At 52.6% G+C, this 21826-nt stretch overlaps 2 protein-coding genes across 4 annotated transcripts in view; one reads left to right on the forward strand and one right to left on the reverse strand.

The window, feature by feature from the left end:
* Positions 1-427: 427 nt before the first annotated feature.
* LOC127209234 (gem-associated protein 8-like) lies at positions 428-1518 on the reverse strand. Its single transcript, XM_051168836.1, has one exon. It carries the CDS (start codon positions 1430-1432, stop codon positions 713-715), a length of 720 nt encoding a protein of 239 aa, XP_051024793.1. The 5' UTR covers positions 1433-1518; the 3' UTR covers positions 428-712.
* A 2427-nt stretch (positions 1519-3945) lies between these two features.
* Ndrg4 (NDRG family member 4) overlaps positions 3946-21826 on the forward strand; it is a 35596-nt gene continuing 17715 nt past the window's right edge. For 2 of the 3 annotated variants that reach the window (XM_051168723.1, XM_051168724.1), the window contains exon 1: positions 4383-4546. In XM_051168723.1, coding sequence (XP_051024680.1) covers positions 4510-4546 — 37 coding nt within the window. In that variant the 5' untranslated portion in view covers positions 4383-4509. Of the gene's footprint in view, positions 4060-4382; positions 4547-21826 lie in introns of those variants that run through there. The other variant, XM_051168725.1, reaches the window with a different exon arrangement.

Here is a 21826-nt window from a genome sequence, read left to right on the forward strand (position 1 = left end):
ACAGGAACTGAAAATGAAGGAAAGGATGCCCCATAGCACGGGGACCTGGCAGTGGGCTCTTTTCTTCCACTGGCTCAGTGACAGTCTTGCCATGACTCCAGAACAGTAAGTTCCCACAGCACCTGTGCCTGACCAGACAGCTCTGACAGTCACCTTTTTCATCACTTAGCAAGTTGCCACATTCAGGGGATGAAACACAAATCCTGATACAACAGAATGTGCACCTGACATTAACGGGTCATCTGAGCCAAGCAGATTGTACGTTATCAGTTCAAGGCTGTCACAGACACTGTGCCTCACACAGACATGGACCAGAACTAATGCCAGGAAGCCTTTTATAACCTCTAGGTCCTGTTTTCCTCCATCTCTAAGTAAGAACTTTAATGAACTGGACATTACTAGGAATTCAAGAGACAGTTCAACACACACACACACACACACACACACACACACAACTATGGCTTTCTGTCAGGGGCATCTTTCTCATGCTGACAACAGTGTCCCTCCTGCTGACAGAATTCTAGGTGGCTGGTAGATGGCATCCGCCATATGAAGGACCCACTGGGACTTGAACATGTCTCTGCCAGTCTATGAACCTCTTTCTCTGAGAAATGTCCAGAAGAACAGATGAAGAGAATGTGTCCAAAAACAAAGGAAGTGAAGCCGAGGGCTGTGTTCAGGAGGCATTCCCTAGGCTCCCTGTGCTCAGGGTTCAGAACTTCAGGGGGATGACAGGCCAGTACTTGGGCTTCTTTCTGTCATATTTCTTGTCAAAATTCAGCTGTATGGAAGCCTCCATGGCCAGGATCTTGGGAGCACTGTCCCCATACAAGTGCTTCATCTCAGCCTGGCGCCGCGCCCCCGGCTTCTCTGACGGGGGCTCCACTGACTGGTGGCAGCTGTAGTACAGGTCATGGTCGGCATTCACATAGCCACCCAGGTGCTCCTCGTCCAGGCGCTGCTGTCGCCTTCGCTCTTCTCTGTGCCTCTCGGTCTCTGCAAAGTACTGGCGCAGCTCGTCGGTGATTTCCATATTGCTCAGATCGCATTCTACCTCATCGTCTGACTCCGACTCCTGCTTTTCCCCTCCACACAGCTCCCCACCTTCTCTTGTGGCTTCCTGGGTCCCACCTAGGGCATCCAGAGGCTGCCTAGAGCCTTGAAAATATAAAGAGGTGTAGGGTGGCTCCTGCCAGGCCACGTGCTGCTGCGCTTGGAAGGCTGAGGGATGCCCAGCTTCATAAACATGAGAGCTCCAAGGTAGAACTGCATGAGGAGAGAACCATGGGGAACTGAAACAGGAGGCCCTGAACTTCCTGTAGGCATTCTGGTAGCTGTGCATCCAAGCCATTGCGTGAAAATAATGTCGCCAGTATTTTGCATATGCTGGGTGAGAATACCAAGATTCGCTTGCTCGCCATCTTGATGCCATTGCTTCTATCTCTGATTGGAAAGTCCAACTCGTGGGCACAAAGCTTACAAATGTGATGGGACGTCGGGCAGTGGGCGTTTTATCCTGCGCCTTGTTCTGAAATTATTGAGAAGGATAGAAGTTGGAAAGTCTGACAACTTCATCATCATCATCATCAACAGCAACTAGTTACTGAACACTAATTTGTGTTCTTCACAGTCTACCATTTAATTTATGGGGGATGTATATATGTGTGCATATACATATATACACATGGGAGTGCCCATGTATGTGTATGCCAGTGCTTGCCTGAAGTTGGCATGGGGTGTCTCTCACTGAGACTCACTGAGACTGTAGCTTACTATCCAGCTAGTCTAGATAGCCAGCATGCCCCAAGGATGCAGTCTTTGCCCCCTGAGTGCTATGTTTACAGATGGCTACCATGCCTGCTGGGCTTTATGTGGGTTCTGGGATTATTTACTGATTGGTTTTTCGAGGCAGGGTTTCTCTGTGTTACAGCCCTGGCTATCCTAGACTAGCTTTTGTAGGCCAGGCTGGCCTTGAATTCACAGAAACCCATCCACCAACCTCTGCCTCCCAGGTAAGCACCACCATGACCAGCTGGGTTCCGGGAATCTTAATTCTGTTTGCAGGGCAAGCGCTTTAACCCTGAACCATCTCCTACACACACACACACACACACACACACACACACAATTCTTACAGGAGTCTTCTGAGGTCAGCACCATCCTAGTTCCACAGAGTATGAAGAGTCTGGAAAAGAGTAAAGTGCTAGAAGTCACAAACGGGTGAAAAAAAAATAAAGTGTCTGAAGGGGCGGGCCCCAGCTCTACCTACAGAACCAAAGGCTAAGGGAAGAAAGACATTTCCGGAATGTTCATTCTTCCACTACTACAGACTGCCCCACCCAACTCCTTTAACAAAGGAGAGACTAAGAGGGAGGGATTTCCCAAATGTGCAGACGCTAAGCTTGCTGCTTTGGTCTCAACACAAGAACCTCAGTTCAAATTTGAGGCACTGAAAGGAGGGATAGCGGCTCAGGACACCCCAAGACCAAGTTCTCGGCACAAAGGAGATGTATTTGCCCCAGAGGGACAGAGGGCAGAGAATGAGAGACAAGACAGGAGATAGATAATGAGGTAGGAGGAGAAGAGAAGGAGAGGTGGGGAAGGGTGATTTGTCCGGGGTCGGGGGGGGGTGGGGGAGGGCGTCGGGCAGGGGAGGGGGAGCACAAGGGACTGCTTCTGGATAGAGAGGAGACAGACTTGGCCCATAGGAAAATGGCAGTTTATAAAGTTAGGATGAGTTGTTTAATTTTAATTAGGCATGTTAATTAGGTGAGCCAAAGGGAGCTTTGATTGCTGGGCTTGAGTACTTCGATAGCTGGACCTTGGTAGCCTAGGGAGGAAGAAGTGGCCAAATAAAGGACTAGACCGCGGTGGTTGTCTTTAAGAAAGTAACCCAGCGGGTTTTTTTGTTTGTTTGTTTTGTTTTTTTATAGCAAGGCAGTGGGAACGGGGAGAAGGGCAAGGCTGGCTAGAGTCCCTTCAGCCACAAGCAGTAACATAAACAGCCCCCACCTGCAGCCTCAAAATCTCAGCTGCTTCCCCAGCAGGCAGCGGGGTTAACTCCATTTCAGGTGCTGCCCACCTGGAGCCAAGGCCTCACGGCAAAGCAGCTCTTACTGAGGTGGTTGAAGTCACAAGGCTGTCTCCTCTTCACACTCCACTCCCATTCCATGCAGGGCCTCAGAGATTTCGGGGTCTAGTATTTTTCTCTGTGGGCCAAAAAGGCAGGAAAAGGTAAGGGGCCCACAGTCACCTTTGGAACCTGAACAGAACAGGTTTCCAGGAACTCTTATCTTACCCCAATTTCAAGGTTTGTGATACTCACAAGCCCTTAGAACGAGACTTCAGGGCCTTTGGCCCTCCTGAGGAACCAAGCCCTAGACCCTAGTAGGGGGAGTTCCAAGAGAGTAAGATCTTGCTTTCTCCTGCTCCTGGCAATGGAGAGTGAATTTCGGGGGCCCAGAAAAACAAAAACAAAAAACAACGTATTTGCCAGGAAATGGCCTGAGTTCCTCTAGGAAACCTCCAGGTTTTGCAAATCGGGGAGCGTTAGCTCCAGGACCACTGAACTCCAGGCTCCCTGCAACCTCCCAGGGCGTCGGCTCCCCATTGGTTCCCAAGTCCGGCGGGTGGGGCCAGACTGCAGGGGAGGACAGGTAGAGGAGGCCCGGAGTGGTCCAAGGTTCCCCAAGGAACAAAACCCTAAGCCAGCGCCTCAGGAGCTGCGCGCAGAGATGCTGTGCAGACTTGGGACCCTCTCTGGGAGCCCGCCAGAGGCTAGCAGCGGGTCGGGCGCAGCAGATTGACTGTGTCTGCGCCAGGCCTGTCGCTCGTCCCACCGGGCCTCCCGCCCACTCCCACAGCGCGTAGCAGCCCGCGTCCAGCCAAGTGGGACGTGCAGCGCGGCCCACGCCCACCCACCCACGTGGACACGCCCCCGCGGCGCGGCGCCCCGCCCCCAGCTCCCGGGCTCGCTCGTGCTGGGAATCTGCACCGCTGGTGGGCGGCGGCGTCCAGGCCCGGCTCCCGCCTGCGCGACCGTGTCGCTCGGCAGTCTGGGTGAGTCGCCGCGCCCTCACCCCTGAGATTCCCCTCTTGGCGCAGCCACACCGCAGTCCCACACCTTCTCCCGCGGCCACCTTCCGCCCACGCGAGGGCGACGCCCTGTTGCCCAGCCACCCCTCGGCTTCTTGACCCGGACCCCCGGAGACCGCAGCCGGCGCCCGTCCAGCCGCGACGGCCGGGGGCGGCAGGCGTCTTTGTTCGCGCGGGGCCCCTCCCGCGGTGCCACACTCCCCCCCCCCCTCCTTCGGCGCTCACCACGGCCAGGTGGCGGCGGCTGCCTTTTGGGGTGCGCGGCTGTGCCATTGGTGGATTTTTTTAAACCCTGCTGGAGGGGGCGGCGAGCGCACCGCACTACCGGCTGCTGCTCCCGCTCTCCCGCCGCTCCTCTCTGCGGCTACCGCGCGCCTCGCCCCGGGCGGCCCAGCGCACTCCTCCGACGCCGAGATGAAGGTGCTGGGACACAGGCTCCAACTGCTGACAGGTATCGCAGCTTGCCGCTCGCTCCCGTCGCTTTCCAATTTAGGGCGGTCTCTGGGCGCAGTGGCCCAGGTTGGAAGGGTCGCTCCCGGGTGCGCGTTCCCAGCGGAGCAAAACCTGAGTTCCGGGCGCCGGTGTCTAGGAGGGTGGGGCGCCTGCGCCGGATCTTGGACCGCGAAAGAGGCCCCCTGCCGTGTCCCACTAGCAGAGCTCCCTTCAGCATCCTTAGAGGAGCTTCGGAGTCTCAGTCTTCCAATCAAGTGTCACATGCCCCCTAAGAAAGCAACCCTGGGCTTCCTGGGGGAGTGGGGAGAACCTGTGCAAGGGCCTCTTCTTGCTCTCCTGTGATGGTCAGAGCCTCCTTTCTCTCTGGGGGGAAGTTTCTTGGTGGAAGTAGAGTCAAGTGGCCTTGGGAGATAGATGGAAGCTACATTGAGCCATGGAGGCTGGAGCCATCCACCTTGGGGCCACTCTGGAGAAGACATCAGATGTTCCGCTGAGGGCATCCTGGGGCCTGGGGCTGGAATGCCTTGGAGAAGCTGGATGCCTAGAGGAAATAGGAAAGGGAGCAAGGACAGGGGCCAGGTATCTGAAGGGTAGATGCTCTTCCTACAGCAGCGGATGCTTCTGTGTTCCCAGGGAGGAGATAGATATCAGGGCTTGAAGTGACAAACCCTGTCCAGACCCCACTGAACCCAGCTGGGCCTTTGTCAGGTGCTTAATCCATGTATACTTGATGAACATATTCTTGGAGTCCTGGTAGAACATAAGAGCCTGCTGTCAGGTGAGGAAGGGACCACTCTGTGTGTGCGTCAGGAAACAGGAGGAATAGGATCTGGGTGCCACATCTGAAGGCACTGAAAGTAGAACTTTGTTCATGGAAAGGGAGGTCACATTTCTTTTTTTCTTTCTTTCTTTCTTTTTTTTGTTTTTTTTTTTTTTGTTTTTGTTTTTTGTTTTTTGTTTTTTTGTTTTGGTTTTGGTTTTTCGAGACAGGATTTTTTTGTGTAGCCTTGGCTGTCCTGGACTCCCTTTGTAGACCAGGCTGGCCTCGAACTCACAGCGATCCACCTGCCTCTGCCTCCCAAGTGGGGAGGTCACATTTCAAGCTGAAGGAGCAAAGGGTGGTCTGCATGTTCCCTAGAGTGTGAGTGACTTGATCTGGGAGTGGTGTGGCACTGGAGGGACTGTGTGTGTGTGTGTGTGTGTGTGTGTGTGTGTGTGTTTTGGGAATGGTGGTGGAAGGAGTTACAGGAGGGAAGTAGGACAGGTGAAGGTTTGGGCTGTGAGTGTGTGTGTGTGTGTGTGTGTGTGTGTGTGTGTGTGTGTGTGGTGGGGTGTTAGAGGAAAGAAGTAGGCCAGATGAGGGTTTGGGCTGTATGCTAAGCCACCGTGGGCCATACTGGACTCACAGAGAAAGGCAGGTGATTTCCTGGGGCCTTGGTAACCCTGGCTGGGTGGTTTTGGTACCCACCGCTTCCCTTCAGCTTTTCCTTATGGCACTCCTCTGAGAGAGACCTGGCCACTAACCCTAAAGAGAGGTGCAGCCGGGTTAACCCCACCCCAAAAACACTCAGACTGGAAGGAAGCATCTGTAAAGCCTGGAGCTTAGAGTCCTGCCTAGAGGGGCAGCAGTGATGGTCGGCTGGGGTCTTGTGTGCTGTGTGCCCTCATGTCCTCATTGTGCTGCGGCAGGCTTTCCGAACCCCCGTCCAGGCTTTGACAGGACTCTGTCACTGTCATAAGCTCCCAGTGTGCCAGACCCAGCTCGGGGCCCGGCACGGCGGTGCACAACTGTCATCTTGCCACCCAGGAGGCTGACGCATGGGTGCCGAATTTCTGTGAGGAGTTCTGCGTCCCTCGTTGTATCCTTCATGCACCCTTCCTCTCTCATCACCACCCCCAACTCCCTTTTGTCCTCTCCCTGTCTCCTTGGTTTGGACTCAGACTTCAGCCACAGCTAGTGTGATTTCAGTGTGTTTGACTTCCATCTTACTGTCTCATCATAAACACACCTAAGAGATACTATGAGGCCGCCTGAGACAGAGCAGGTGACCCATCTGCCTGGGGACTGAGGGGTCTCTCTCCCCTCTGGCTCCTTCTGATAATGAAGGATTCTACCTGCCTTGGCTCCTTTCCTGGTAGGGACTTGGAACCTGCCACACATACTCCATATTACCCCTGCTGACGGGCAACTGGGGCGGGGAGGTTGTTTTGTTTTTACTTTTCTCCGTGGAGTGATGTGCAGTAATGGGGCGATGGGCTATTGCGGTCGGTTGTGCGCATCAAGTACTCAAATACTTCCTGGTTTGGTCCAAGCTCACACACCTTGCTCATCAGCTGTGCCCCCAGGATGATTTTGCAGAGGCCTCTGGATCTTCGTCCTTATCCAGGCTTAGGAAGTTTGTTCTGGTGGTTTTTAATGACTCCCGTCTCACCACCATACCTATTTTGCCAACAGTATTAGCTGCTTTCCTACATTTGCACAGCTGAGAGTGGGTGGTGTGTGTCCAGTCTGCGGGGTGCGCCCACTGCATGTGAGCATGCCTGTCAGCCATTGCAGCATCTTGAAGGCCGTCTGCCTTGATCTCTGAGCTCATTCCTCAGAGATCCTGGTTCTCTCTGCTCTGGAACCAGAAGAATGCCACTGAATTGTCACGCCTGGACCCAGTGTTCTAAAGGGAAGAAGGCGGTGCTAGGGCCACCAGAGGTTCCCAGGTGGCTGGTCCTTTTGTGGCTGCAGCTTCCTGGCCCCCTCCAGGGGGTGGGCTTCAGGGGTCCTCTCTGCTTCTCTGCTCCGGGGCGGTGATAAACTCTATGCTCCAGACTTCTTGTTAGTAACTTGAGGAGGAGAATCAGACCTCAAAAGTGGGAAGGCATGAGCCACAGTGAAGGAGGCTGGCCCAGTGTCAGTCCACACACAAGTGCCTCCCAGACCTCAGGGGCAGGCATGGTGGCTTGGTACAGTTGGTGATTGTTCTTTTGTGTGGTTTGATTTGGTCCAGTGGGATGTCTGTGTGTCTGTCTGTCTGCAGACAGTCCAGCAATTGTTCTCATGTATTTATACTCAAGCAGTATGTTTCCAAGATGGCTTCTGAGAGCTCTCATGTTCACCCCCCCCCCCCCGCCTGCTCCCCCACCTCCCCGAGACAAGGTCTCACTGTGTAGCTCTGGCTAGTTTTGAATTCATTATGTAGACTAGGCTGGCCTGAAAGTCACAGAGATTTGCCTGCCTCTGCCTCTGGAGTGCTGGCGTGTGTGTGTGTGTGTGTGTGTGTGTGTGTGTGTACACGCACACCTGTACTGTAAGCCAGGTGACTGTGTACCTAATGTACATTTGAGGATGACTATAAGCTTCGGATTCTCCTGAGCGTGCAGGTGTGTGTCGTCACGCCAGCCCCATGTGATGCTGGGAATCGGACTCAAGGCTTTGTACATACTAGGCGAACACTTTGCCAACTGAGCTACACCCCCCCGCTACCTTGGCAACTTTTAAAAAAATGTGTTTGGGGGGTAGGTGTAGTAGTGAATTCCTTTAATGCCAGCGTTTGGCAAACAAGCCGCTGGATCTATGTGAGTTTGACGCCACCCTGGTCTACAAAGTGAGTTCCAGATCAGCCCATGGATTCACAGTGAGACTGTATCTTTAGCAAATAAACAAAACCACAATAAAGGCACAAATTGCTTGATTTTGTATAATTAAAAAGCAAAGATTTGGCAGTTCTGTGTGTAGAACCTTGGGTTTAAGTCCTTGTATTAGTTACTTCTCTGTTGCTGTGATAAAACACCATGACCAAGGCAACTTAGAGAAGAAAAGGGTTTATTTTGAGCTTGTAGTTCTAGAGGAATGAGTCCATCACCGTCATGACAGAGACATGGCTGCAGGCGGCCGAGAGCTCACATCTTGATCCAGAAGCCAGAAACAGGGAGAGGAGAGTGGGACTAGGCCTCCTCCAACTAGGCCACACCTAATCCTTCCCAAACAGCCACCAGCTGGGGACCAAGTTTGAAAGTGTATGAGCCTATAGGGGCCACCCTCGTTCAAACCACCACAGTCATGGTGCGTCTCCCACAGTTTTGCAGGATACCTTTAAAGAGTGCCTGGTTATTGTTGGGCCTGTTGAGGGGTGCTGAGGCATAAAACTGCCTCTGGGGACTTGGCAATCAGGACCCTGAATGTTGGTCTCCAGGTCGTCCGTCTTAATACACATCTCAGAAACACATCTGTTTCACTGGGGTGTGGCCTGTGGTGCCCAGACAAGCAAGGGAGTGGGATTTCCAGGTCCTCAGATGGTGAGGTGAGGGGGGACGGGGTGTCCCACTGTGTGGAAGAGAAGATGGTACCATGCTCACGAAAGCAGGTTGGTAGTGGGGTGTATCAGATCCCAACAGCATATGACCTGTGGCTTACATTTTAGAAACAAATTAAGGTGAGTGTAGAGGAGCCCATTCAGGGATGTTCGTCCTGTCAGTCTTTATTGGAGAAAGTGGTAGCAGCCAGTTGTGAAACACCAGTCCTGCAAGCTCGGAGAGAGCTAGGTCGGTCTTGCTGAGGGGCAATCCAGGGATGGTGCACAGTTGTTCTGAGGGCTTGTGGGAGCTGTCTTTCCAAGACCTCAAGGAGAGAAAGATACTGCAGCCGGGTGAACAGCTTGGGCAGAGGTAGAGCACTAGGGCACAGTATGCAATCCCTTACTTCCAGCCTCACAGCAGAAATACATACCTCAGTTTCCCCTTTATGTTTTTTAGGGTGTTCTAGCTGGAAGAAGGGCCCTAGGCAGGTTTTCTGACCTTAGTCCCTAGAACCTAAGAATGTTAGCATCCTTACTAAAGTCTCTTTACAGATGAGAGTAAAGACATCCTCTGGAGAAAGTTCCTGGGTTAGTAGATGGGGGTGCTTTGCGCACCTACTTTTGTCCCCTGTAAGAGGCAAGTAGAAACTGTCCTGTGTTATAAGATCAGACACTCAGAGCAAGCTGCTCTGCTGTTGGCCCGGCAGTAGGGAGGGCCACCAGGCCAAGGATGTGAGGAATGCTGCCTGGAAGATGCAGCAAGTCGCCCTTACAGACACCTTAACTGCACCTAGCAGTGCTGACTGTGGGCCTTCTGATGCCCAGAACCAACCGTAAGGGCGTTAAGTCCAGGTAATGAAGAGTCATCACCCTAGGCACTGGGATGTGGCCTGCAGAGAAGGTAGGCAGGCCCCTTAGGGTTGGGTCTGGCTTGGGGGTCTGCATGGATGCTTCCTGTCAGCCTTGGCTGTACGGCCTGGAGCTGAGCTTACCTGTGCCCCAGTGTGGTCCTGGGCTCAGCTGAGAATGCGCCATAGAAACCTCAATTGGCTGTGTGCTTCCACCCTGCCTGCCACACCCTAGTGCCTTTGGATACAGAAAAATGTGTGTGCATCTTATGCACGCACACACACACACAACACACACACACACACACACACACACACACACACACACACACACACACACACACACCCTTCCTAGCTCCTAAGCCATTGGAATCCAGTCTGTGATGAAATGTGAATTCCAGAGTGACTGGTAGAACACACACCTTTGAGACATGCCAGCTTCTTTAGCCCACCTCTGGCAGATAGCAGGGTGAGTGCTATGTGCCTGTGGGTGTTCTCCAGTTAAGCGGTTGGGAAGGGACAGGAAGTACTTCTGGGATGCCTTTCTCCAGAGTATGAGGGTGGTCCCATAGGTGAGTCCAGGATTTGTAGCCTTCAGGCCCATATCCTATATCCAAAGTTGTTTCCTGGTGGCTCTAGTGGCCAGACCTTGGGTACCAGAGATGGGTTTTAGCAGTGTTAACATCTTGATGCTCTGGTGGATGTGTCTGGCAGGCAGGGGTGGGGTCCCATAGTGAGGGGATCCTTACAGATAGTGCCCAGGCTTGCTCCTCATTCACATGACAGGAGTTCTGGGCTGTTGGTGCCCAAGGCTTCTCACTGTGGGGTGCTTCCTGACACACAGCGAGGGGTAATCTAAGTTAGCATGGAGGTCCTTTGACCACCGTAGCTCAGGAGGCATCTTTGGAGAGTCCTACATTTGAAGAGACACATACTGTTCTAGAGAGGATGGTAGTGTGGCCATTCAAATATAGGGAGGACAGGCTGTCTCCAAGCCAGTGGAACCCCCAAGCTCACCCATACCATGACTGTGTGTGTGTGAGTTCCATAGGGACAATGCTGGGGTTCACTTGGCTCTTTGAGCCCAGGGCAGAGAGGACTTAGAAGTTATAATAGATTTCTGGATACAAGTGGTGGCACAGAACTTGAAATAAAATAAAGAAGGCAGTGCTGGCGTACATGGCAGCCATGATGGGCACTGGACTGTGGTTTGGGCTCCTTCTCTCCTCCTCCTCCTCCTCCTCCTCTTCTTCTTCTTCTTCTTTAAGACAGTTTCCCTGTGTAACCCTCGCTGTCTTGAAACAGCCAGAATGGCCTAGAACTCAAGAGATCTGCCTGCCTCTGCCTCTGAAGTGCTGGGATTAAAGGCATGCGCCACCACTGCCCGCTCTACTCTTGTTAGCTTGGTTGTTTGGATTGGGAGATTCCTTAGGCCCTTCCTCATGATAACAAGTCATCCTCCTGATGTGTCCAGTAAAGAACTCTTCCCTAAGGATTCCAGCAGAAGCTCGGTCTTGAGTGGAGGCTCTGCCTCACCTTGAGCCATCTCTAAGACTTGGCCGTGTCCCCATCCACTTGGCTTTGGTCGAGCATCACTCTGTCTTTACACTCACTTGTGGACCTCATGTTAATGTCGGAAGTGCCAGCCTCCCGAGGACCTGAGTACATGCTTTTCTTCCCCTCTCCCTGTCCACACCTCCACCTGGCTCCCCTACCCCTGCCCTCTTCCCCATGTCTTTCATGTCTGAAGGTCCTGCTGTCTTGGCTTGGAGCACCAGGCTCGGAGGGCTGCTTTCTACCCATCCTGGCCTCGTAGGTCTGTGTAGCTGAGGACGACCCTGCGCTTCTGCTCTTCCAGCCTCTACCTCCATATAGGCTTTGGGTTTTTTTTAAACCTACTTTATTTGGGGTTCCTTAATGCCTCTAATCTCCATTCTGACCCCAATCCCTTCCAACACCCCAACACCAGGAAGGAGAGAAAGAAGGTCAGTGGGGAGAGGGGCGTGGTTCTCTTTGGCTACTTCCTGCTGGGTAGGGTCCTTGGGTTCTTTGGGGCAACACCAATCTCCGTGATCCGGATATTCAGCCGGCAACAGCTAATGCAGCAGCATATCTCCCCCTCCCCCCTCCCTCCCCTCCTCCTCCTCTTTCTTCTCCCGCCCCCCTCTGCTTTCATATTTATCCCAACCAGCAGAGACCACGCCCCCGCACGAGGTAGTTCCTGCCTGACTTACATCATGAACTCTCTCACGAGGCTGTTATCAGCTGTGGACAAACCGGAGCAGCCCCCCTCCCCCATATACCACACCTCGGATTAAAACAAAAACGCATTCACACGTTCACATGTCATAAACCAGAACTTCCACAACACCTCCCCTTGGGATTACTGGAGCCATCTCAGGGCTCTGCCTCAGTTTCTCTATCAGCCTTCAAGGCTGGAAGTGATCTATCCCTACTTGGCCTTTCCTTCCTCCCCTCCCCTCCCTAACTCCTCTCCTCTCCTCTCCCTCCCCTCCCCTCTCCTCTCCTCCTCTCCCCTTCCCTCCCCTCCCTCCCCTCTCCTCCCTAACTCCCCTCCCCTCTGCTCCCCTCTTCTGACTCTTCCCTCTCTCCCCTCCCCTCCCTTTCCCCATTCCCGCCCTTCTCCTCCCTCCCCTCCCCTTTCCTCTCCTCCTCTTCCCTCCCCTCTTCTCCCCTCCCCTCCCATCACCTCCCCTTCCCTCTGCTGCTGTTCTGCTCCAGCTGCGTCCTTCATTTCCATTATCCTGACAAGCAGGTTGTTCCTCCATCCTGTGTGCTCTGCCCAGACACCCGAGCCTCCTTCCTGCTTTCCTCAGCCTTTGCTTGTGTCTCTTCAGCAAGGTGACACCTTTCACCACCCTGAGTTAAACTGCAGCCCCCAGACCCCACTCTCTCCGTTCTGTGGCCTCCATCCCCGAAGGCACACAGAGCTGTGAGCAGTTTGCTCTGTGCCAGCCCCTAACAGGTTAGAATCTGCTGTTGTCAGTGTGTTCTCCCTCATCCTGAAACAGAGCCTGAAGCCTGCAGGTCTAGTATCTCTTATGTGACTGAGACCAAAGCTGGTTCAAAGTTTTGAGAGTTGGGGGTTTTGTCTCCTCTCATGGAGCATCTATGACCAGAAAGCCCAGGGTCTGAAATGCTCAGATTAAAACTTTGTGTGTCAAGCCAGGCAGTGGTGGCAAATGCACGCCTTTAATCCCAGCACTGGGGAGGCAGGGGCAGGTGGATCTCTGAGTTCGAGGCCAGCCTGGTCTACAGAGCGAGTTCCAGGGCTGTAGATAGGGCCACACAGAGAAATCCTGTCTTGAAAGAAAACAAAAACAAAAAAACCTGAGTGTCATGTCAATGTTCAGAAAGCTTTAGACCTCAAATGATGCCCTCCAAAGTTTAGCCGGGTGAGACGGCACTCACAGGTGCCTGTTACTGGGCAGCTGAGGCAGGCTACCTCAGAGCATTGCAGGCCTTCACATTTGTCCTGTCCACCAGTGACCCTGCGCCAGACTGTATCTAGCCAGTGAATGGCTTAGGTCACCACTGAGGCACCATCATTCCTGCTTAAAGCACATAGATTAAGGGTTAAGGACCCTCCGAGGGAGGCATGGGTGCTCAGGGTGCTCACGCACGCACGCACGAGGAGAGCACAGCAGGTAGCACCCTCCTACAGACCAGGCCCTTGGATGGAGGAGGCTGGCAGGTGGTTTGTGCTGTGGGTTCCTTTTCCGTGGCAACATTGATTTCTAAAGTGCTAATTTAACAGGTGGTTTGGAGAGAGGCTTTGGTGAGGAGAATGAGGTTAGGAGTGTGTGTGTGTCAGCCCTCCGTCCTGAGGCCGTGTCACGGAATCTGGGCAGGGGGAGGGGAAGTATTTTCCAGCCTCTCCTTATTACCTTTTTGAGTCTCACACCAGGATCCGGGACAAGTGTGTCTTTGTTTCTGGGAAAGTGGCCAGCTTGGGCAGATACAGATGAATCGAGTGGGATGCCTGTGCTGAGGAACTTTGAAAATTTGTGACGAAAGTACCAAAAGAAGCTTTTTAAACTTGTGTAGGTCACAGTCGCATGTGCAATTGCCAGCCAGTGCAGTCCTGTGAGCTGTGGCCAGAGGTGGGTGATGCGTAGGGCCCCTGTGTAAGGCCCCTGGAGAGAGTGTGATGGGGGGAGGGGGTGTACAATGACACATGATAGGGGACTACAGGACCAGGAGCACGAACACTTCTTGTTTGCATGTGGAAAAAGCCCTTCCCCTTCCCCTCCCTTCCCTTCCCCTTCCCCTTCCCTTCCCCTTCCCCTCCCCCCTTCCCTTCCCTTCCCCTTCCCTTCCCCTTCCCCTTCCCCTCCCCTCCCCCCTCCCCCCTCCCTTTCCATTCCCCTCCCTTTCCCCTCCCCTCCCCTCCCCTCCCCTGTGACTTCTTACATATTCAGGTGGGTCTCCTGACTCCCAGGGGAAAAAAAATGTTGCAAACATACTTTAGTGTCAACCACACAGGGCAGAAAACTGATGACAGTCACCGATTGAGCAGGCTGTGCTCCCCTCTTCCACACAGGGCCTGGATTCCCAGTTACCGGTGTTGCTCAGTTGCCTCTGCATTGCCACTGCTGTTCCTAGTATCCTACCTCAGCAGCCAAAGTACTTGTTCAAGCTCCTGCCATCATATCTGTATTCTAGCCAACTGGCAGGGAAAGAGCCAAGGAAAAGTATATCTTGGGCCAATGAGCTAGTTCAATGGATAAAGGCAAGTGCTGGGCTTGACAACCCGAGTTCCATCCACAGAAGCCAACGTGGCGAAAGGGAACTGACTCCCACGTCCTTAAAGACTATTGCCCAAGGTCACATGCCACACCCTTAGATGTTACATCTCACTGAGGACTGCTCCCGTCACCACACTTCCCATCTAAAGTTTTGGGGTCTCAGTAAGGAAAAGAAAAGAACAGGCATTGTGTTGGCATCTTCCCTGGTGCAGCAGGCACCTGCTTGGGCTCTACACAGTGTGGCCTGCATGCACTGTTCCCTCTGCCCTTGGTCAGGGGATTAGAAGTCGCCCTGGAGCTGTGTTGTAGAGTGGAGAGTGGAGCTCGCACATTGGTGCTGTGCCTCAGCTTGCAGCTTCAGAGAGAGCCCCTGGCGAGAGTGCAAGCTTTCCATCTGTGGCCACCTCTAAAGCTGGGAGGCCCCTGCAGTTCACGGCAAGTTAGCCACCCAGCTCTGCTGTCATGGCCGCTCCAGGATCCTAGAGACTGGAGCAGGTGTCAGCAGCAATGGAGTGAGGGAAACTGAAGCCATTTAGTTCTCATTTTCTTTGGAGTCCTATAAGGGAGCTAGGGTTTTGTTTGTGAGACAGGGTCTCAATATATAGCTCATGCTGTCTTGGAGCTCACTATGTAGACCTGGTTGGCCTCAAATTTACAGAGATCCTCCTGCCTCTGCGTGCTGGGATTAAAGGCAGACCCCACGATGTCAAGCTGGGGGAGTTTTGTTGTTGTCTTAAGGGATTAAATCAGGATCTTAAAGTTCCAAACATCCTTCCCTGTGATTTCAAAGACAAAGCCATGAGTGGTGGGAACTCACAGTCTGGGACACCCCCCAAGTGAGGGTCAGAGTTCAGCTCTCCAGAACCCATGGAAATGCCTCCATCCGTAATCCAAAGGAGGCAAAGAGATCCACTGAGCTAGCTACAGGCCTGAGGCAGGAGCATGCACGCACATACACCGCGTGCACGTTCCCTCTTCTCATACATGGCAGTGCTAAACCCTCTTGGACCAGCTCTAGGAATAATTAAAAATAAAACATCATGGATCTCCTGGCATGCACAGGCCTGAAGTCTGATCTCCAGCATGGAGAAAGAGACGGATAGTATAAGCCAGCCATCTCAGCATTTGCTAAAGTCTGTGGTGTCCGGCTGTACTTAAAGGAAGTCTAGTCCCAGGCTCCTGGCACGCACACATTAGGATGGATTTAAAGCAAGCATCTGCATTAGTGCCTTACATCCCCTGGCTCTGCCTGCAGATAGGACCTAGAACAGTGACACTGGAAGTATCTCCCCTACCTGCCCCTGTGTCCTGCATCCTCTACAACAGCAGCCTGGGACCCTAGAGAAGAGAGTGCCATAGGGCATGCTGAAAGCACTGCACTGCCAAATGTAGCCAGACAGTTAGTGGCTGCTCAAAAGGCTGATGGACTCACATTGAAAGAACAAAGTGCCACCCAAAAGGGATGCGAGGCAGGCAGATATGACCCACTTGGAAGAATGAACTAGCCGCAATAGAATTTGGCCGTAGAACAAATCTCCATGGGTCTGTCACTGTGTGATGAAATTGGGGGGTGGTGGGGGTAGCTACACAGAGGAGATAGAGTAGCTGTTTCTCACACAATCCCAACTAGCGGGATGACGGAAATAGAAAATTATCATTAGACAAACGCAACAGTAGGAATTGTGGACAAGAGTCGTCAAGGGCTGCTAAAATTAGCCTGGGAAAGCATGAGATGAAACTGGGTGTTGCCAGAGTGCCTTCCTGTGTGATAACCAGTTACAAAGAAAGATAGTTCCCCGGCAGAGATGCCTAGCAGGTACCACCTCCCAGCAGCGGTCAAGGTCGACGTCCTTTGCGGCAGGACAGAGCAGTGTCGTAAGCCCACTGTGCCAGGCAGCTCTGAGAGAATGGCACAGGGTTTCGCCTGCGTCCTTGCCCCAAACGCCTACCATTGAATCTAATCAAAAGCAAGTACAGGCTGAGAGCATTGTTCAAGTTCACTGCCCAGGCTTGCTTCCAGAGTGTCACGGTCATGGAGAGCTAAGGACTGACTGAGGGCCTGTGCCAGCAGCAGAGTGAGGAGCTGAATGCTGCTAGGTCCTTCTGAACCCCCAAATCCATAGCGTCAGGCCTGCATGTTAACAGCATTGCACCATGCTTTCATTCCTGTTTCTCCCAGTTAGCTTGTGATTGTCTCAATTCATCGGGGGTGTGTTATGGTTTTATTGCAAATAGTTTTTGTGTTAATTGATACATAAAATGTGCGTAGTGTCTTAGTGTTTTAGATGAGATGAAATTTGGTATATGGAATAGAAATCTGCCCACTTCCAAACCAACACCCTTCCTGCTAGGTGAATTGTTATGGAGTCATATGAGGGTTTTGTTTCGAATTTGCCAACATAGGCACCTGTTTGGTGCATTTCTCTTACATAAATGGAAATTTTTTTTTTTAATACTTACTGTGTGGCACGGCCTTGTCCCTAACTGCGTGTTTCAGAGTGACGCTGTATTTTTAATGGTTGCATGATACGCCTAAGCGTAGATATTTAGGTCGCCTTCTATTCATGTGAATTGCTTAAGCATTTTCACTCTTCCTAGCAGAATTTTCGGGGGCCTCATGTACTTCTCAGTGTAGCTCTGGTGTTTCCTTTAGGATTTGTGCCCAGACTCAGAATTATAGAGTTGACAAACTACCAAGTTGCTCCCCCAAATAAGTTGCCCCTACTGCAGTCTAGCCAGCCCACATATGTGAGCATGTCCCCCCCCCCACCCCCAGGCCTCCCTGACAGGAACTTTAGCATCGTCTTTCAGTTTGTAGCCCTTGGAGGACAAGAAAATGGCTGGGGCGGGGGAGTAGCCATTCATAGGAACCCAGTGAGAAAGCAGGAGGGTGGGTCTCTTTCAGGTCTAGAACAAACCAGGAGGCAGCAGCTGCAGGGGAACTGGAGGGGACACCCTGTGTCCTCAGGGTGGGGACGTTCGTGTGGACCCTTCCTGCATCTTCCCTGGGGTGCGCCTTTCCTCCTGTGCCTTCTTCTCACCAGTGAGATGGAGCCGGTGAAGAAAAGCCTCACCCTCTGTGGTCAGGATAAGGAAAGGGGGCAGCATCCACAGAGGATGGCTCCAACCCTTTAATATTGGGGGGCCTTGGGGTTCAGAGTTAGATGTGAGGGGAACGTTGGGGGACACTATTCCAGCTGCATCTGGAAGGGTGTTGGGGTATGCTAGCTTGGTGGCTGTCCTTGTGACAACCTTCTCCGGTGGTGACCCCTACCCCAGGGTTGTTTGCCTTCAAATGCTTGTTCACTCGGCTGCTGTTGTGATAATGGAGCTTGTAACCTCAGGAATACAGCACAGCTGGGCAGTGGGGACCGGCCAGTTACCCCCTCACAGGTGGGAAAGCAGGAGCTAGTCCTCGGTCGTTTCTTCTTACTTGGCTCCCCTGGCACAAAAGCGGGTCACCTGGAGCTTCTGAGTTTGTGAACTGGACACTGCTTGGATCTAGTGTTTCAGAGTGGGAGTTCATGGGAATCTTGGATCAGGGAGCACTCCTGGATACTAAATGTATCTACTGTGGAATCTCTCCAGAATCCCCATATGGATCCTAAACACCCACTACCCATCCTACCAGTAGCTGACCAGTTCCTCTCCTTTGATAGTTGCCTACTTAGTAAAAGAAAAGGAAGACAAAAAGCCCCACCATCACCACCACCACTTAGTCCTTGCATAGTTCCAGGGACTTGCCCCGACAAGGCTCAGAGGGAGAATGAGGAAGACACCCACGGAAGATCTGGCCTCGGGTGGCTTGGGCTCCTCATGGAGAACGCTCAGCAGGCTTGTCACACACAGCCGAAGCAGGAGGCAGAGTTTCACACAGCTGGACAAGAAGGCAGGGTGCATGGTGCACAGCTGGAGAGGCAGACGCGCCGGCTACTCTATGGGGGAGCCCTTTCAGCTGGGCAGCAAGCTGCAGGCTGTCAGCATCCTAGGGAAGCCACGGCGGACATCTGCGCACACTGTCAACATGCACACATGGATCAGAGGTGGCTTTGCCATCCCTCTGAGCCTTCCCACCCCAGTTGGGCTCTGCCATTTTCCCACAGGTCTGAGGTAATACATATATTTTTTCTAATACACATGTTTTTAAATGTTTTGTTACACTTTTATCTGTGTGTATATGTGCACATACACATACATGTGTGCATTGTCATGGTGTGCATGGGAAGGTCAGAGGACGACTTGTAATAATCTGGTCACTCCTTCTACCACACGGTCTCTGGGCTTGAACTCAGGTCTGAACTCAGGTCATCAGGCTTGACGATAGATACCTTTACCTGTTGAGCCACCTTGCTGGCCCTAATTGCTCTGTTTTTAACCATCCTTAATCTGAGGGTTGCACTGCCTCAGTCCCATCATTGAGGAAGACCTCGTTTGGGTCTGTTTGAGTGTTTTTGCCACATTTTTAGGTGTAGAACTGTAACACCCTTAATCTCATGTGATCTCGAAAGGGCCCCAGCCTGATTAGTACTTGGGCTGGGGACAAAAGTCTTCCATTATAGAGCTTTTCTTCTCTGTGGTGCCTGAGACAGGAAGTAGAGTTGTCTCAGGCTGGGCACTGTACCGGGGAGCTACAGCGCAGGCCAGCATGACCTTTATACAGCTGCTGTCTGCTCCAAGGTGAGCCCCGGAGGTCCCTCCTCTGCATGTCAGTGGGTTTCCTTGGGATTTGCCACACAAAGCTGGGCAGGGAGTGATGGTGAACACTTGCCAGCACAGTAACCACCATTGCCATGGCCTGACCCTGTGGGTGGGAGGGGTGCGGTCACTCCAGGCCTGTTCGGAGTGGTCTAGAGTCAAAAGCAGAGGAGAAAGAACAGGCGGCATGTTTAGGCTCCAGGGCTGCCTGTCACCCACCTGTGTTTCACTCACAGGCTAGGCTCCCCCAGGAAGAGCAGCCATCTCCTCTACCACCCAGCCAGTGAAGAATGTCCTTCGCTGCCCACAGGGGAATGTCACTGGAGCCTCGCCCTAGCCAGAACAGGCTGGCCTGCCCATTTCCCAAGGACAGAGGCAGGCCAGGTTCTCTCACTGTCTCTCCCTACCCCTTCCCTGATACTCCCTCCTCACAGGCCATCTGTCCTCGCACTGCCCACCCTCAACTCTTTTAATAGCATTGTCCCTAGAGAGACCGGTCTCCAGGTGGTTTCACAGCAGGTGGGGGAGGGTAGGACACCCCAGTGCCTTGAAATGAGGTGGGTGTACAGGGAGGCAGGTGGCTAGGAAAGTCGTAATGAGGGAGGTTTCTCAGGTGCCCCCTGCTCCCGCCCCAGCTGAGCTTCCACTGTGGTGGATGGGTGAGTGTGCACACAGCAGAAAGCAAGGGAAGAAAGGGCAGAGGGGAGGGGGAAGAAAGGGTGCTGTTCTAAAAATATAGCCATCTGCACTGTTAGCTAGTTTCCGGGGAAACCTCTGGAAACAAAGAGCTCAGCAGGGGTGTAGGGTGCGAGCCTGTGGGGGCCCAGGGCTTAGGGTGGTCCTCCTCCAGCCTCCTGTGCTGAGCAGCAGCCACCTGGCCACATGTGGGTTAGGTGCCAAACAGGAGAGGGTTGGGGAAGGGTATCTCTGACCAGCCAGCTGCTGGGGACCCACTGCAAGAGAAAAGGGAGCGGGCTTCACTGCTAAGAAAGGCTAGAGACAGGGCTGGAGAGGGAGGGAGAAAAGACAGCCAGGCCTCTAGGAGCCATCCGTTCATCTCTAGGCGATACAGCATTCTAGCGTGAGCGCTGAGCAATAGGCATCCAGCCAGGCCTCAGTTAGCCTCGCCTCACTTCCCATCAGGGTGACATGGGAGAGCAGAAGTAAGCTCTTCACAGGCCATGAAATGCCTTATAAGAAGGAAGAATTGTGGGCCCAGGGGTCCCGCTCAAACTAAGGCACCAGCCAAGGACAATACAGGCAGTAAACTTTAAACCCCTACCCAGATCTAGCCAATGGTCAGAACATTCTCCACAGTTGAGTGGAGGGTGGGATATGACTTTCTCATGTACTCTGGTGCCTCACATTTGACCATGTCCCCTGGAGGGGGAGACCTGGTGGCACTCAGAGGAAGGACAGCAGGTTACCGAGAAGAGACTTGATACCCTATGAGCATATACAGGGGGAGGTAATCCCCCTCAGGAACAGTCATAGGGGAGGGGAATAAGGGGAAAATGGGAGGGAGGGAAGAATGGGAGGATATAAGGGATGGGATAAACATTGAGATGTAACAAGAATAAATTAATAAAAACATTAAAAAAAAAAAAAAAAAAGGAAGAATTACAGCCAGGCATGGGGCCTGGGCATGGTGGCACACACCTTTAGTCCCAGCACTTGGAAGGCAGAGGCAGGCGGATCTCTGTGAGTTCAAGGCCAGCCTGGTCTACAAAGAGAGTTCCAGGACAGCCAGGACTCTATGTAACAGAAAAACCCTGTCTCAAAAAACAAACAAACACCACTCTCTTCGGGCCTTGGCGAGCACCTTCATGTATGTGTACACACAGACAATCACCCATACATGTAAATATAATCTAAGCCATCCTGGTCTACATAGTGAGTTAGTTACAGGTCGGCTAAGGCTACATAAGTAATTAATAAAAATTAATTAACTGGTGTTTTGTTTTTTTTTAATGTGTCACCCACACTTCAGACTGGGCACAAATTTTCAATCTCATCCACCCCTACAGGAGCAATGCCTGAAACTACTTGCTTATTGGTAATATTTTTTTAAGGGTTTCACTGAGCGTCTCAAGATGGCCTAGAACTCACTGTCTGCCCTGCCCTAGCTTTCCCTCCACCACACTCCCTCCTGAGTGATGATCAGCCTTCCAGGCTCTTTTTGTGCGGCTGTCTGCTTCTCCCATTCGTTCTGGGAACTGACCTCTAGTTGTCAGAGTTGGTGGCGAATGACTTTCCCTGCTGAACTGTCTCACCAGCCCTGTTTGCTGCATTTTAATCAATTGTTACACAGCATTTACCATGATTTAAAACAGTCTTAGTCAGTTTACCAAAGTGACTTGTGAATCTAGAGACTTTTGGCTTCTTCCAGCTCTCCTCCTGATGGTGACACTGGTGAGCATTCCTAAGGCTAAGCCAGCCCTCTGTCACCTCCTGCTTCCTTATGCAGTCTCCCCCGGTGAGTGCTCGGTCTGACAACTGGATTCTTGAGTCTTTTGGGGACTTCGTATTGGCTACACCCCAGCTGTATCCCCAGTCCATGGTTTGAGCCTTTTGAGGAATTTTCATTCATTTTGCAAAACTGACCTCTAGAAGAGAGTTGTCAGTGTTTTTGTGGCATGCAGACTTAGCCAGTCTGGGGCTGGACATGGAACTCAGAGGC

The sequence above is a fragment of the Acomys russatus genome, chromosome 26 (assembly GCF_903995435.1).
Source record: "Acomys russatus chromosome 26, mAcoRus1.1, whole genome shotgun sequence".
NCBI classification, from domain to species: Eukaryota; Metazoa; Chordata; class Mammalia; order Rodentia; family Muridae; genus Acomys; species Acomys russatus.

Excerpts from the sequence above, each read along its gene's own strand:
- LOC127209234 (XM_051168836.1), bottom strand. The coding sequence starts at position 1,432 with ATGGCATCAAGATGGCGAGCAAGCGAATCTTGGTATTCTCACCCAGCA.